At 40.7% G+C, this 16,253-nt stretch overlaps 1 protein-coding gene across 1 annotated transcript in view; it reads right to left on the bottom strand.

Moving 5' to 3' along the window:
* The window catches only part of LOC137283741 (3'-5' exoribonuclease HELZ2-like), a 58,915-nt gene that overhangs the window by 31,243 nt on the left and 11,419 nt on the right, over nucleotides 1-16,253 (bottom strand). Inside the window, exons 7-15 of the mRNA XM_067815409.1 lie at nucleotides 11,676-11,840; nucleotides 10,308-10,350; nucleotides 9,242-9,537; nucleotides 8,212-8,260; nucleotides 7,301-7,768; nucleotides 5,053-6,669; nucleotides 4,397-4,700; nucleotides 2,883-3,093; nucleotides 1,271-1,381 (exon numbers count right to left, since the gene is read on the bottom strand). Of these exons, the coding sequence (XP_067671510.1) occupies nucleotides 1,271-1,381; nucleotides 2,883-3,093; nucleotides 4,397-4,700; nucleotides 5,053-6,669; nucleotides 7,301-7,768; nucleotides 8,212-8,260; nucleotides 9,242-9,537; nucleotides 10,308-10,350; nucleotides 11,676-11,840 (3,264 nt within the window). The remainder of the gene's footprint in view (nucleotides 1-1,270; nucleotides 1,382-2,882; nucleotides 3,094-4,396; nucleotides 4,701-5,052; nucleotides 6,670-7,300; nucleotides 7,769-8,211; nucleotides 8,261-9,241; nucleotides 9,538-10,307; nucleotides 10,351-11,675; nucleotides 11,841-16,253) is intronic.

Raw genomic sequence — 16,253 nt, 5'->3', positions numbered from 1 at the left:
CCGATCTCCTGACGGAGACCAGACATCGCGTCCGAAATGAGCGTGTGGACCGAAGCCATTTGCTGCTGTAAGAGATTAGTTAGCATATCAAGGGTTAAGGGTTGTGATGATTGAGACGGAGGTGCACAGGATGAAGTGGAAGCCACCGCCGGGGGGGGGGCGACTGTACACTTCGCTGATTTGGAAGATTTCCCCCCCGCCGAAGAACCCTTCTTTTTCTCCCCTTTAGCTTTTTTTGAGGGTGGCTCCTGGGCCCAAATGTCACCCCCCGCCTGAATCAGAGACCTATAGAATATAAGGTCTGCGTGCCTAGTCTTTATGGCCCTGGGTGAAAACCCCTGGCATATAGCACATCCCTGGTCGTCATGTGCGTCTTCAGCTAGGCACCTGAGGCAGGACGTGTGTGTATCTTGGGGAGGCAGCATGGCGCTGCATGTTGAGCATCCTTTAAACTGGAAAAAACAGAACCAAGCTATGTAGTAGCAAGGTCCGTAAATCCACTAAGCACACATAATTTTACAGAGAAAAATAAAACGCACAGGCGATATCTAATCTGTAAAAAATAGCAGCTATTATACTGAACTGTATGAATAGCCCCCAATGCGCTTAAGTAGAGAAGTCATAAAGGATACTATACTAAAACTTACCAATTGCAAGCAAAGGAAAAATCCATAATCACCCCATAGCAATAGAATCCACGCCTAATTTTTTAATTAACAAGGCTGGAAACATTAACCATGCGGAACATGCTGACCGCCATCTTGTCAGCCACATGGCTGAAAGACGCGGACACCACGTAAAGTTACAACATTTCATGAATGAAAAGGTCTAACCTATGAATTCCTAATAGCGCCCGTGCATAAAAAAGGAACCATACATACAGAGTTAGAAGTCTTCTCACTCATAGTTATCCGTAAGCTTTGACAGTACTTGTGTCTTTGTGCTGGACGTCTGTCTCTTATGACGACAGTATGAAAAGTGAGGTGCGAGGTTCGCGGCGGGAGTTACCTGCTCTTGGCTGTCAAGGGGCCCAGGTAGGGGCCCTGTAGGGGTGGTCTCACAAGACAAAACGAGTTTTTTGTTTTGTAAAATATTTATTCAATATTGTTACAACTGTCGTAGGCATTTTAAAATGGACATTTTGATGCTATATATGTACCCCAAGGAGGACTTCTTCTGAAAAAGAATTTTACACCTGCAAGCAGAAGCAGCAGGCCCTAATGGCCAATTGGCATATTGAAGTATTGCAAACATTAATGTCGACACTTACCATTGACCTGATGATGAATGTCCACACAAGTGAAGCCTTTTTATCCTCTCTGTACACATTCAGTGACTCCATGGGCGGTGTGACCGACACACCTTCAACTTCCTCCGACATCTGAAACAGGTGTAGTGATTACAAGCTGTGCACCATACCGACGTAGTGAAAATGAATAGGTTTATGATCTTCAGTGTCCGTGTTTTTGAACAACAAATGGGACTGTACCCACAAAAAGAAACATTGTGCTTTACTGAGAAAGTGTAATTCTAAAAATAAAGTTCTGAAATTACCATTTCATTTTACCACGGCTGCTGCTCTTTTGTTATTTAATGTTAAACATTCAAAGGTCACATGCAACCAAAAAACTGAACCAAACCCAGTCAGAGCCAGTGGGTGTGCAATCAAATGTAACGAAACCTTTTCATTGGCCACTGGTTCATTTGCCAATTTGTTTAGCCAGCTCTTTGTTTATGACTTAAAAGCCTGATTGGTGTGAATTTCATATTGCATGTCTTCAGTGATTGTGCATTGCGTTTTGTCATTAGCAGACATACAGACAAACATATAGGTGTCTATAAACCCGAGACACTGAGTATTCTCTGTGACAGATTCTGCTTATCAAAAACAACATGATTTTTTTTGTATTTTTCAAGCAATGAGTAGACTATTTTCTTGTTTGTGCATACAACCAAGATTAGACTACTGCTCACGAGTGCATACCCCGAGCAAGCATACTGTTTCAAGCTCCGCGAACCTATTCACTGTGCATGCAGTATGATAGCAGTGAAGCATAGCTCTTGAAACCACTTTTTCCTCTAGCGATTGGGAACATTAGTGAATCGTTTGCACTCTGATTTTACAACCTTTTTTTCATCACGTTTTTTTCATAGGTTGAATTGGCAGTTTTGATGATTTGTTTTCGAAAGTGCATACCAAAAGGTATCAGAATCTGCAAAGTTGTGTTTTACATTGCATGTGACCTTTAACCATGAGATTCTTAATATCAACTGTTTATTGCCACTTGCATTGGACATGCTGTTTTCAATGGGCAAAGTCAATATTGATATCACATGACTGTCAGTGGTGACCCCCTGCAGGTCACTAAATGAGATCAATAAATCAGTCAGTCACATGACCATTCAAAGCACTTTGATTGTCTTTAGCCAGTCCATGACCTATAGCATCAGTTTCAATATTGTAAACACTGGAAGTATTTGTCTAGGATCACTGTAAAGACAGACTTCACCAGACTCACAAGTCTGGCATATGGCTTAAGCTCCTAGCAGTGAATACCGACTGTAGTAAAACAAAGACGTTGACGGTGTGATTTCATCTCACTTAAACTAACATATGGTCAGTAGAAGTTGGTGAAGTAAGGAAGAACAACAATATATGGATGCTGTTAAATGCCCAAGCTCTAACAAATGAGAACTCCTTGTATAATTAATTTTGTGAACAAAAATATTGTGTCAGATATAAGGCAAAAGGGAAATCAGTGACCTAATTGTTTGAATGAGGACAATCCAGTTCTCTAAAAAAGAATCACAATCATCACATCAAATGATTAACAAAGCAGTGTTTTCCTTAAATATTTTAAAAAAAGAGTATTAGGACTTACAACAGAGATCCCCGAATCAGATGTCTCATACTTTTCAAGGAGTTGATCCATGTAAGAAAAGACCTTCTGTTTCTTGGCCATGTCTCGCTTTAATTGCCGCCACTCATAGCGCTCCTTCCACTCATCCAGTTCTTCCTCTGAGTGGGCGTAGTTACAAAGGTTGTACATCTCCGGAACATGGGAGTATTGGCACATCTCACCATTCATGTGTCTGCAATAATATGGGTGAGTGTGTGAGTGACACTCCACACTCAGCAGTATTCCAGCTATATGGCGGTATGTAAATACTCGAGTCTGGACCAGACCATCCAGTGATCAACAGCAAGAGCATTGATCTGCCAACTGGGAATTGATGACGTGTCAACAAAGTCAGTGAGCCTGACCACCCGATCCCATTAGGTCACCTTTTATGGCAAGCATGTGTTGCTGTTGGCCTATTCTACCCCAGACCTTCACAGGTTTGCAATAAAATGTAACATGTTATGCATATTACACACATAGGTATATCATGAATTTATGAGTATCTCACTGTATTACATCCTGAATTCTCAAGCTTTTTGCAAATTATAAATCATGAATTTGTGAATCCCAGGTTCATATGCACATTGTACAGAATGACTGGTTCAAAATCATTTTGAAAATCAGGGCAAGTGACTTCAAGAATGTAACTTGTCCTGACTAATTTTCCACATGCCCTGAATTTATTACATAAAGCGTGATCTTAATGTTTACTTGACTATTTATCAAAGAGTGATGATCATTTCACTATCTACTAGCTGTGCTTTATTATCATTGCAAACTTTAATAGCTTCATTACGAGCAGATAGGAAATGAAATTCAAGATTATTTGCAGTTTGAAACCATACATGGAAATTATCTAGTAGTCCACGGACAAGTAAGATACCATTATTTGATTGTCCGAAATGAAAAATGACCTGTCCCAGACGTCTGGCAACGGGCTTTTTTTAAAAAAAAACCCGGAATGAATTCTTGAATAACAGGCAAATTTTCAACCTGGATCATATAATGTTGGAATCACTGTTGTATCTTAAAATGAATTATAGGATCAAAGGTATATCACCTATCATATGAATTCCTTCACCATAGCCACAATGATTTTTTGAGAATAAATAATAGGTATCGGTGATCTCAAATCAATTGAAATTTTCATGTGTGTCTGCCTCTCAGTACTTGTTTCATGCCACACTAAGCAATTTTCCAGCCAGAAAACAGCATCCTGTAGATAATCTAATTGTGTTAAATCAGAGTACAGAATCTGGGTTTGAACTGATCTTCAGTAACCAACTCTTGTCGTAAGAGGCAAATAAAGGAATTTGGTGGTCAGGATCACAGACTTGGCTATCATAATATCCCAATTCCATAGATCTATACTCATGATGTTGATCACCAGATTGTCAGGCCCAGATTCAACTATTTACAGATTCAGTGCATGAAAAAAAACAACCAACCACTGAACGGTTGTACCTGTCGCCTACATGGTAAGGCAAACTTACTTAGAGCAGAGGTCATAACTGGAGGATGGTATTCCCCAGGGAGGCTGTCGATGGTTCCACTGATGGTCCTTGTCGGAGTTGACATTGAATGTGTGCCGCTCTGAGGCACAGTGGTTGTCCCACTGCTTCTCACTGTTGGACTGAATACCACAGTACTGGCAGTAGTGGGGGTTGAAGTTCAGGTCAGAGGGAGCAATAACACGGGCTGCAGCTTTCTGTACAGACACGACAGACTCCCCAGGTTTTGGTTGACGTGCAAGTTGGGCCTTGCGGGATACCTCGGCAAGTTCGTCCAGCGTTTTCACTGGAAACAACACACTTTCCATGTATAGACTTCAAAATGCCAGTCTAATATGTCCACCATGATATAAATGTTCAAGTTTTGTTCTTTTGCCCACTAAACACAGGGTCATTGCCTAATATAATCACCTATTTCCATCATAATGACTGATGTTACCCCATTGTCACAAAATAATATTTAATTCTTGTTGTTATCAATATCAATGAGACGGTGCTGAGTGTGTTATGTTTCAACTGTATTTCACTTTCTTTCAAGGAGACAGAGTTCAAAAGCATAAGTAAATCCCTATTACAGGACATAGATATTACCATGATTTTAATATACGATACATGGCAGATACAATGTTCCTAATTACCGTTATTTTTGCACATCCACTTCCAGATCTCCAGTTCCTCTTCTCCATGTGCAAACTGACATGGTCCTCCCAAGTTGTAGTCGCACCTCTTCTTCTCTCTCACATACTTGCAGATAATGAAGTGGTAGTTGGTGGGGATCTTCCTTGGAAGAGGCCGAATCTCCTTCAAGCTCGGCTGAACCTGGAACATCCGAATTTGGTGCCACAGATTGTGCAGCTTGCTACATCTGTCCTTGTTTCCATCTTGGAAGCTTCTGGCTCCCTTCTTCCAGCATATTCCACATATGATCTGCACATTGTAAGGGCAGTCAGCAGTTCCTGCCGCTGATGGTGGTGGTGTTGCAGGTGGTGCAGTCCTTGTTGGTGTTGCTGCAGCTGCTGCTGATGTGGTTTTTGGAGGCAGACGTCGAGTGTCTGTTGAAAGCCCTGGCGGCAGAGGTGGTCCTGGTGCATGACTGCGACCGGTCAGGATGTCGGACTCCTGGACTATCTCCTTCCTGCTCATCCCAGTGTCACGTTCCAGCATCCATACATCTCGCTCTACCATGCTGTGGGCAAAACGACAGATTCCTTGAAGCAAGTTGCGACAGAAATGAAGCCATCTGCAGATTTTAAAGAAGGCTGTTTTGTGAAGGAATCCTCTGTTGTTGATAACTGTAACAGCCCCATTTGGATCAAAGTGAGCCAAAACTGAGCTGGACTGCCATGGATGTTTGTACATTCCACTGCAGAATCCACTACCACCTTCAGTGGCTATCATCGGGGGCTGGCTGTAGTAGCAGTTGCGGCAGATGAAGGTGAAGTAACCACCATGTTTGGAGAGGATTTCATTGAGAGAGAAACCTCTGTTCTTACTTGAGGACCGATTCTGCATGATGAACTCAGTCACGTTAAAATTCCCTCCATCTTTTTCAAGAGTCCATAGAATCTGTTCAATGATGTTGTGGGCAAAGCTGCAGTTTTCCTCCCCGTAGTGACACCACTCAATCCGATTATGTGTGACACTGTTACAAATGACATAGTTCCCAGGAAATTCACGGTGATTCTTCCGTTCCCGCACCCGGAACCAGGGGCTGTTTCCCTGCCGCCCCCTCATTGCCAGGATGTTCTCTTCACACAAGTGGGGATGGGGGCTGTAGATATACCGGCCTGGGAAGTTGTTGTAACATAAGCACATCTTACACATGACCTTGAACTCGTAAGAGTCTGCTATAGGATTTTCTATCTTAATCCTTGAGCTTGCATCTCCGTCTGGATGTGTAGATGCAGGTGGTCGATATTCTTCCTGGGGTGTGTAAGCAACAGGACTTGTCATACCAGGCGGAGGACCTCGAATGTTTGGAGGTGGAACTGAAAAGTTGGGGGGTGGATGGTGGATTGTTGGGGTTAACTTGTCCTGCATGATAGCACTGCTTGGAGTTGGTGGTATACCAACAGTAGGTTGTTTACTTTTCTGGGGAGACTGCCTGGCTGGAGGAGGGGCTGATGGCAAGTGGGCAGGGCCAGCTGGCACTGGTTTCACTGAAGTTGTCGGGGTGGCTGTCTGGTAGTTCATTCCTGGGATGACATGCTTCTGGTCAGTGACTGATGAAGCTGGCACTCTGCCAATGCTGGTGTCTGCAAAATTATAGAACAATATCAATGCTACATTGAATTATATAATTTCATTGGGTTAGTCTTGGACAAATGCTAATAATGAAAAGAAACGACTTCATGGACGACTTAGAGCTTATTGCATTAGCATCTTGATTTATACAAACCTGTGGAGGCTATGAATTCTTTGCCAAAAGTGCTCCTCCATATAAGCATTATTTATGTCCATTAAAAATTCCTATGACAGCTGTAACTAAATTTTATAATAAAACATTTACAAAACAAAAAACTTTGTCTTGTGAGACCACCCTTAGTTACAGGGCCCGTCTGGGCCACCTACAGCCAAGAGCAGATAACACTGGCTGTCTACCCTGCACCTCACTTTTCATGCTGTCGTTTGACCAGAAAGACGTGCGGTCCATTTTGAAGTGTCAGTGCTTCTCCTTAAGTGTACTATGAGTGAAAAAGAGTCAGCTACTGTATGAATGTTCTTGACCTGAAGCTGGAATACTTTCTAACATTTATATGGACATCTCTCAATATTAAACACCCTGAGCAACATAATGTCACATACAGAGGGATGATGGGGTGAAAGGAGTGTGGTACTGAAAGAGGAAGCTTTTTGGTGTTGATTAGTATTTAACATAAAGCTCACCAACGCCAATCTTTTTAAGATGCTCCATAAATTCTGTAATGATGAATTGGCCCTCCCTGTCCATGCCCCAGAGTCGAACCTCTGGCCAGTGATGGGGGAAAGTACACCGTTCTTCTCCAACACGACATGGCACAGAGTTCTGGAACTGCTGACAAATCTTGTAGTTGGCATTGCGATGGATCTGGGACTCTGCTCGCGGTCGAACTCTCAACCAATTTAAGTTCTCCTTATCTTTAAGTCGAATTAGGAAAAAGTTCTTCAAGCAGTTGTGTCGGAATGGCTTATAAACATAACCTTTGACCCCCTCTCCAATCTTCTGGAAACAGACTTTACACGCTAATTGAAAGTCAAATTCATCTTTCAGCGGCCAGTCTATTTCAATCTGAGGTGGTCTAGCAGCAGGTTTGGGAGATCTTCTGTCCGGGCTGGCACGAGAGACAGAGCTGGCACGTGTTTCTGCCATCCTCCCTGAATACAAGATGCTACATATGATGAAGAGCAGATAACTTATTCGTCCTAATGCTTGTGTTACAGAAAAGAACATGATGAAAGTTGACTGTTTTGGTAATATGCCATTTGGTATCATGACGGGTGGACACAAGAAATGGGCTTCACACACTGTACCTATGTGGGTAATCGAACACAGGTCTTCATTGAGAGAAGCAACTGCTTTAACCCACTTGACTTGCCCATTGCCCCTTACCACACAAAGAAGTTGGAAAACCATCTTATCCTGATTATTAACATTCATCAGAGTTAATGAGTTAACTATTGGTAAGAAAAAACACAGCTGAGAATAATCACAATTGGTCCTTTGTCCAAGACCTGTGTGTGTCTGCTGTGCCAGAGGACACAGAATTTCTACAGGGTACTTGTGGACACTGGGTCCAAACTGCATCAGTGTTACCTACCTGGTGCCCCAAAATCATCTAGACCCATGGTTGGAGCCACTGCAGTTGCCTGACAATATAAACAGTAAGATGGAATATAGGCATATTTGTTGGTTGTTTAATACCGCACTCATCAATATTCCAGTTAAAAGACAGTGAAGGTACTCGTGTCTGGATGACATAATATTTTGTGTGTGTTTGCTTGTAGTTAAATGCCACTTTCAGGAATATTTCAGCTATGTGATGGTGCAAACAAACAAGTTTAGACCAGACAACCCTGTGACGAACAGCATGAGCATCAATGTATGCAATGAGATATAACATGCATTAGCCAGGTCAGCAAGCCTGACCACTTGATACCACTGGCTGCTGCTTATGACAAGCACAGGTTACTGAAGAACAAACCCAGATCTTTATGAGTGAAAGTGAAAGCAAAGAATGGGATACAACAATTTACAACACACATTAACTTGATCATTAGTGACTAGTTATTTGATTTGCATAGCATTCATCAATATTCTAACTATTCGAGCACCTAGCAAAGTGATGGTTGATGGCAAGATCGGTGATCACACTGGAAACTTGATTACCCAGTGATACAGGTAGAAAAAACAGTGATCTTCTAGCCCATGCATAAGGTGATACCCATCCCACCCATCCACCACAACAATCCGACTCCTCTAATCATCGTTACGGAAAAGTCACGTTAAACATGGTGACAGACAGTAGTTAGCACTGTTTGACCTTACCCCTGAAAAGCTACAGGCTCTAAGGACCCAGGTCCATGAAAAGTTGTGGATCCTGCTAAGAATGTGTAGGCCCTATGTTTTATTATGGAAATAATACTCTTGGTCATTAGAGAAGAAAAAGTTGTCGGCCATAAGGATCAGCTGAAAAAAAGAGACTGGTCGGAGTGGTTTTCTGTTGTCTTTGGGCCTACGGACAACAATAATTTTGAGTGCTGGTAGTTTTCATTTTCCATCCTGAGAATATGTAACCCAAATTATGACAAAAAGTATCAGCTACAAGATCTGAGGCACCCACCACCCACCTTGGATCCTATTGGCCCCACCTTCCTGAAGGCTTCGAAGGGCATCAAGCCTCCTCCTGTGTCGGGCGAGTGCGGGAACGCCCATGCTTCCTCTTCCTTAGGCACTTTAGGCTGGGTGATTTTGAATGGAGCAGCTTTTTTCACATTTGTCCGCACACTCTGAAGCTGCTTCACAAACGTCTCATCCTCCCCTAGGTCACTTGAATCTGCATCCGATTCATCAGTGGTACTCTCCTTCTCCACTGTTTGAGGGAGAGTCTGTACAGGTGCACTCTTCACACCATTTGACTTGTTAGCTGTGAACGTATAACAGTGTCAAAAACAGATTATGTATAGAACCAATTTCGGCAATAAGGAACAAACGCATATAATGAAATGTTCAGACGATTCAAAATGGCCATTCCCTCTCCTTCCCGCCTCTTTAAAAATTCCTGCATCCACCCATGTATTCAGACCTGCCTACCCCACTTGCCTTCAAAGTGTATTCATGGTGGCTAAAAAGTGTATTTTGAAGTGTAAAAGTGTACAATCTCAGAAGAAATATAATCTGGCTCCTCCAACAGACCCGGAATGTATCCCAAATGTGGAATATTAATGTCTGCACAGCAATATGTACAATATGTATACTTGGCTCCTTTAGGTGACCTGCTTATTGCCAGGATGAAAGTGTATTTCTCAATAAAGTTATGATTAAAGGATAATGTTTGTATTTTCAAATCCAGGGTTTTGCCAGCCATGCTGTTGCCATTTGTAAGCATTCGGAATATATCGGTAGGACTCGGGTGTTGATGGCACTGATAAACAATATTGGAAGAACAGACAGGGACATTCACAATAATGGTTAATACTAAAGGTTGAACTACAGTGTGGAATGGCATACATTGGCGTACAATCTGCTATGTGGGCGTACAATAGCATTTTATTTAAAACGTGTACAAAATATGCCCAAATATGCCAGGAAGGCAGCTCTGTGTATTGTACTGTTATTAGAGTATCACCATACTGAAATCCATGAATGCTAAGTTTTTACTTTAGTGTGTACCAAGTTGAAATAGATGTAGATTACCTTTCTTTTTCTTTGGCATCTTTGCCACTGCTACTTCTCTTTGCTGATAAATAAAGAAAGAGAATGTTTCTTAATGAGTCAAGGATTTAAGGGTTGTGAATTCCTGCATTTTACACCCATAAAAATTGATCATGGATGCAACAATATTTATCAGCACATCCACAGGGACACAGTCGCTGTGGATGTCCAAATACTTTTGTAAAAATTCCAGTCAAGTAATAATAAGTCGTCACTGAGTTTGCTACTACTAGTAAGAGATGGGTTATCGTTTGCAATTTCATTAATGTAACAATTAATGTGTTGATCATAATACGCAAAACAATAACAGTATTAATAAGAATATTTAAGTCCCCCATTTTGTTGTCCAGGACCCCTATAAGCAAGAGTCCCAGGGACTCTCAAACACAGATAAGTCCCTGATAACGCTCAACAAATCAAAATCTTTGATGCCCTTTGTATAACTTTTTCAGCATATATAAGTAATATGAACAGTTTCAGATGAATATACACCTGGTTGCGGGTACAGCAATGTGCAGTAAACATGGACAAAGTACTGTGACTATCTGTCCCAGTCCACCCAGTCCACCCAGGTGTGAATGGGTACCTCGTAAGGATGGGAAAGCCACATTAACTCGGTGCGCCTGGTAGGCTGCAAGAGTTGTATGATCCCCAGGGAGTTGAGATTGAAAATACTATGTGCCGTTGTGATGGATATCCAATGATCGAGGGAAAAAGAAAGTGCTCTTGAGCAGTTGAACTAACTGGATATCGGCGCTATACAAATATCTAGTCGTATCGTATAGTCATCAGCCAGGGTTTGCTGCAGATGCAAGACATGTCACTAGCAATATTCTAGCAGGGTACACCAGAAATGGACTCCACACATCTTACCCTTGTCGGGACTCGAACCAATGTGTTTGGTGTGGGCAGCAAATGCTTAAACCACTTGGCCCACAGACGATGAACCACTTTTGATATTATTGACATGGATTCCACCAAAGTCTCTGGACTGTACTTACCACAATTTCTAACTGTGTGAAGAGTTATCAGTTTTGTGTTAATAATAGCAAACAAAATTAACAATTGAAATAAAAAGCCATTCTCTTGATGTCACTTGCCTTTGATTGAACACATTTCTAAATAAATACCAAATGTGATATTCACTCAGTACCCTGAAACCCTAGGATCTGAAGGACATTTGTATAACATTTGAATCAATACTGGAAATTGGAATCAATTTCAAGTGTCAGAATTTAACCTCGTTGTTTAGCATAAAGACTAAAAGCGTGAAACAAAAAGCTAATCCTACACAGTAGTTTCCGAGAAACAAAAAGCTAATAAAACTGATAAAGTCAAGTATCAACCAACCTTCTCTGCTTTCAAGGCATTTGTGCCTCTAAGCCATTCATTATCCACCTCTGTTTTGGCAGCAGGTTTAGCATCATTGATAGACACCTGAGATGTCTTTCTAGGTGCAGCTGGGGACGGTTGTTGACACAAGACCTGTAGCTCATCCAGGAGATCCTTGAACACCTGAAACAGAAGTGGAAACATATATTTGTCCTGAAATCACCATACAGGTTTCTATTACAAATGTTTCCTTTAGTGCAGAATCGTCAGCTGCAAGTTACTGTAAATCATGAAATTAATGCGTCATGAATTTAATACGAGTGCAAAGGTCTTGTCTAAAATGCGTCATGAAATTAATGTGAGCTCAGGAAGCTGTGCTGATCAGAAAATGCGACACCCTGATTCTTTGATGTTCATTTTCTTTTCATTTCTATTTACCACACACTAGTGACCTTGAACTTGTTAAGCATTGAATGGATTGGAGCTGATGATGTTTTGATTACGCTGCCATGTTTGATCATGTGATTGCTTGCCACTACTTGTCTTATGGCAACAATTATAAATGTAATCCGTCTTGAAAGACTTCTGTTGAACGGATTTGCTCAAATTAAATTGAGGTGACACATGTTAACATATAAAAAACCCTGGTAATTGTGCAATGTCATAACGAATGTGATGACGCCTCTACAAATGGATAGAGGTCGCGATTGCAAAGGTGAGCAAAGATCGCGAAACGATCCTGCGTGACTGGAGAATGTCCAGTCTGGCGGATGTTCTTCAATGACTTTGAACAATTGACAGTGATTATTGTAACCAGTGACAACTTACTTGCGATACCTGTGATGAGGAAGTGACCTGTATTGACTGGTGTAGTGTGTAGTGTCAACACTTCTGCTTAGTGACAAAATTTGCCAATGAATAATTTCAATGGGTATTAAGTAGTGTCAATGTAACGAGTGCTCGATTGTCAATGAATGTTATACAAGATGTCTAAATTGTTGTTTTATTCTGTATTGATTGTATTGAAGACAATAAGGACGAGAAGAGATTTCTGTTTTCTGATGTCTATTCAAAAGTACACCCCAAGACTGAAATGTGTCATTTTAATAATGCGACACATGTACACACGCATTTTTCGCATTAATAAAATGCTCGCATTAATTTCATGATTTACAGTATGTAAGCAAAAGTGATGGGTAACAAACCCAGTTTTGCTTAGTATTGCAATGGACTATGCGTTGCAAATACACTAGATAATTTATTACACGTTCTTTTGTTTCCAGTTGGTTATGAGCCTGAAAGAGTAAGTGAGTTAGTATGGGTCCACACCACTTAAAGCAATATTCCTATGCCCACCTATATCACAGCTGACAACACCAGAAATGGGCTTCACACATTGTACACATGTGGGAAATTGAACTCAGGTTTGAGTGGGCGTTTTAGCCACTTGGCTATTCCAGAGCCTGAACAAAAACAGCTCTACCCCCTTCCATGTTTTGTTTGTTGTTCAATGCGGGTCTTTCCATGTGTTTTGGACAACTGTGTATTTTATTGGTTCATGCTTATGTCACTACAGATAAATTAACACTCACATTTATTATGATTATATAGGAAACTGGTTGCAAATAATTTCCTCTTATTTTTCTACATCAAATATTTTGTGATATGTACTTACTAGTGTTTGATTCCATGATATAAAGGTAATACTGCACACTTCTAATTAAAAACACTATGTCCTGCATAACACAATTTTAAGCGATCAGGGTGACACTAAGGATAGGCAGGAAAACAGAGTAAGGTGAACATTTTCAAGGAACCTTGCTTCATGACTTCACACAGTTGTATATTTAGAAAAGAAATATCATATGTCTTGCATGATTTTACGCAACACGCAAATGTGCAGCCACTACATACAAATGTACAGAATGGACACAGACGGATGCACAATATTATTCTATGTACCAACAAGACATCTCGTTTCCCTCTGAAGTAGTTTCATGCATCATTTCAATCATCAGTCCACTTGATCAATGATTCATTCCAGGCTCTGAAGAAATTGTTACAACATACAATTCTCTACTCTGTTACTTCACAGGACCCTCACATTGCCTGCAAGGAGCCTTGAAACTACAAATTTGGGGTACTGAAGACCCCCATGTTTGTCAGTCAAGGGAAAACATTGGTTTTACATAAAAAATATGAATCAGCTTACAAAACTATGTTCAAGTTTCAGAAAAAGAGCTTTGAGAAAGATTCAAATTTCAGTAATCATTTACAAACTGTTGCATTCCAGTAATTATCCTAAAACTCTAGTATAGCAAAACGTCCTCTAGTATAGCAAAACGTCCTCTAGTATAGCAAAACGTCCTCTAGTATAGCAAAATGTCCTCTAGTATAGCAAAACGTCCTCTAGTATAGCAAAACGTCCTCTAGTATAGCATGCGTGAGATCAGTTTAATCTATACTGGACAGCAAAAGAAAGGCAAGTTTCGAAAAAATGAAATTTCAATAAAGTAAGCTTTCATGTTAATATCTTCTATTTTAAAACCTGACAAAAAGCATTGCGTTTCTTTTGCTGTTCAGTATAGTCCATATACTGATTATAAAATCTCCTGAAAGTAAGGAGCAGGTGAGAAATACGAAATTGGCACAGGCTGTATACAGGTAATAAACAATGAAAATCGACACACACAGTTATTTCTACAATGTATTTACTGACAACCTGTATACGCCAGCTGCTGAAATGAGGTGAGATAGCTACTACACTGATTACAACATGTCACATCATATCTTTCCATAACAAGCAAGTACACACCTAGCTGATTATATTGCTAAGTAAACCCAAAAAGGTACAAGTCAAAATGACCCAGTCACGCACTCTTCACAGGTATGTCTTTATGGGATTGATTTTCTCAATTGAAGTATTGAATAAAATGCTAAGCTAAGAAATTTCCACAGGTGAATAGATTGTGAGGTGACTATCTACTGAACAAAGTGTTTCTTAGAATTACCGGTAACTGAAATGTTATCTCAGGTTATACAATGCATCTTCCAGGAAACACTGACAGGTAAATCTGTTCCGACATGTTTTATAAAGAAACCCTATGCAGATTAAGATCCACAATAAGATCCATAAAACAGATGTCAGCTGTTACAATCTATGAAGGATTGAGATGAACCAGTTGTAGGTGCTAACATGACTGAAATCTGTCCAATTTGATGTAAAATATGCAGGGGTGTTGACGCGTACTACAACCTACCTGTGTCTAGTCCGAAAATATATCCAGGACAATGATACTGGTATTCCCATGTTTATTTTTAGCCCTGACATCATGACAGGATTCATGACACGGTGAGGTCATGGTGACCTGACAATTACTAGGCTCTACCAGGAATAAGCACTTGACTTATGATACAGTGACACTGTAACCGTCACTGTAACCTGATAAGAATGTTCCAGTGAATACTGATCAACAAGTGAGACAGGTCTAAGGTCACTATTACACAGGTTAGTCTGACTAGCCATGAAATACATGTTCAAAATTTCCATTATGTCTAAAAGAATCTCCAGGTCCCTTTTAAGCTTGCTTGTATTTTGCAAAAATGTCAAGTCTTTCTTTTCAAAATAACACGTTATTTCATAAAGGTAGCTAAGAAGACACAAACATCTATTTATCTCTAAATATTCATTCTGATATTCTGTCCATGCACTGACAGAAACTGGCAATAACTAGCCCTACAGTCTTTGCTACCCTGTCCAATAGCAAAGGTATCACAAGGACATATTGTCATTTTTCAAGATACTTTACCTCAGTTATATGACAAATCATATTTTTCTGGGTATTATTGTTGTTTGTATCCTAATAATTTTCAATTCGTCATGAAAAAAAATGCTGAATAATTAATCACAATTACAACTGCGTGAGTGAGTGAGTTTAGTGTTACACCGCACTCAGCAATATTCCAGCTATATGGTGCCGGTCTGTAAATAATCGAGCCTGGACCAGACCATCCAGTGATCAACAACATGAGCATGGATCTGCACAACTGGGAACCAGTGACGTGTCAATCAAGTCAGCGAGCCCGACCACCCGATCCCGTTAGTCGCCTCTTACGACAAGCAATGTCGTCTTTTGTGGCAAGCATGGGTTGCTGATGGCCTATTCTACCCCTGGAACTTCACGGGTCTAAACCATTGCGACTGAGAGAGAGACACTGTACCCACATGGGCAATCAAGCTTGAGTCTTCAGAGTGAGTAGTGAACATTTAACCACAAGGCTATCCCAAAGCCCCTCATACAAACAAGTACGAAATCCTGATCAATTTAGCACACGAACAATTTTGAGTGAGTTTTATACCACTTTCAGAAATACTCCAGCAATATCACGATAGGATGAGGACAGGGGACCACCATAAACGGCTTAACACATTGTACCCATGTAGGGAATCAAACTTGAGTTTTCAGCATAACGAGTGAACATTTAACCACTTGGCTACCCCACAACCTCTTGTATTAACAAGAATGTAGTTTAAGAAGAAGCATTAATCATATGGTGCAAAAAGCAGCGTGTATCTTGCAAGTTGGAATCTTTTAT

Source organism: Haliotis asinina, chromosome 5, assembly GCF_037392515.1.
Source record: "Haliotis asinina isolate JCU_RB_2024 chromosome 5, JCU_Hal_asi_v2, whole genome shotgun sequence".
NCBI classification, from domain to species: domain Eukaryota; kingdom Metazoa; phylum Mollusca; class Gastropoda; order Lepetellida; family Haliotidae; genus Haliotis; species Haliotis asinina.
The sequence above is the reverse complement of the archived record's forward strand: the minus strand, read 5'-3'. Positions and strand labels throughout refer to the sequence as shown.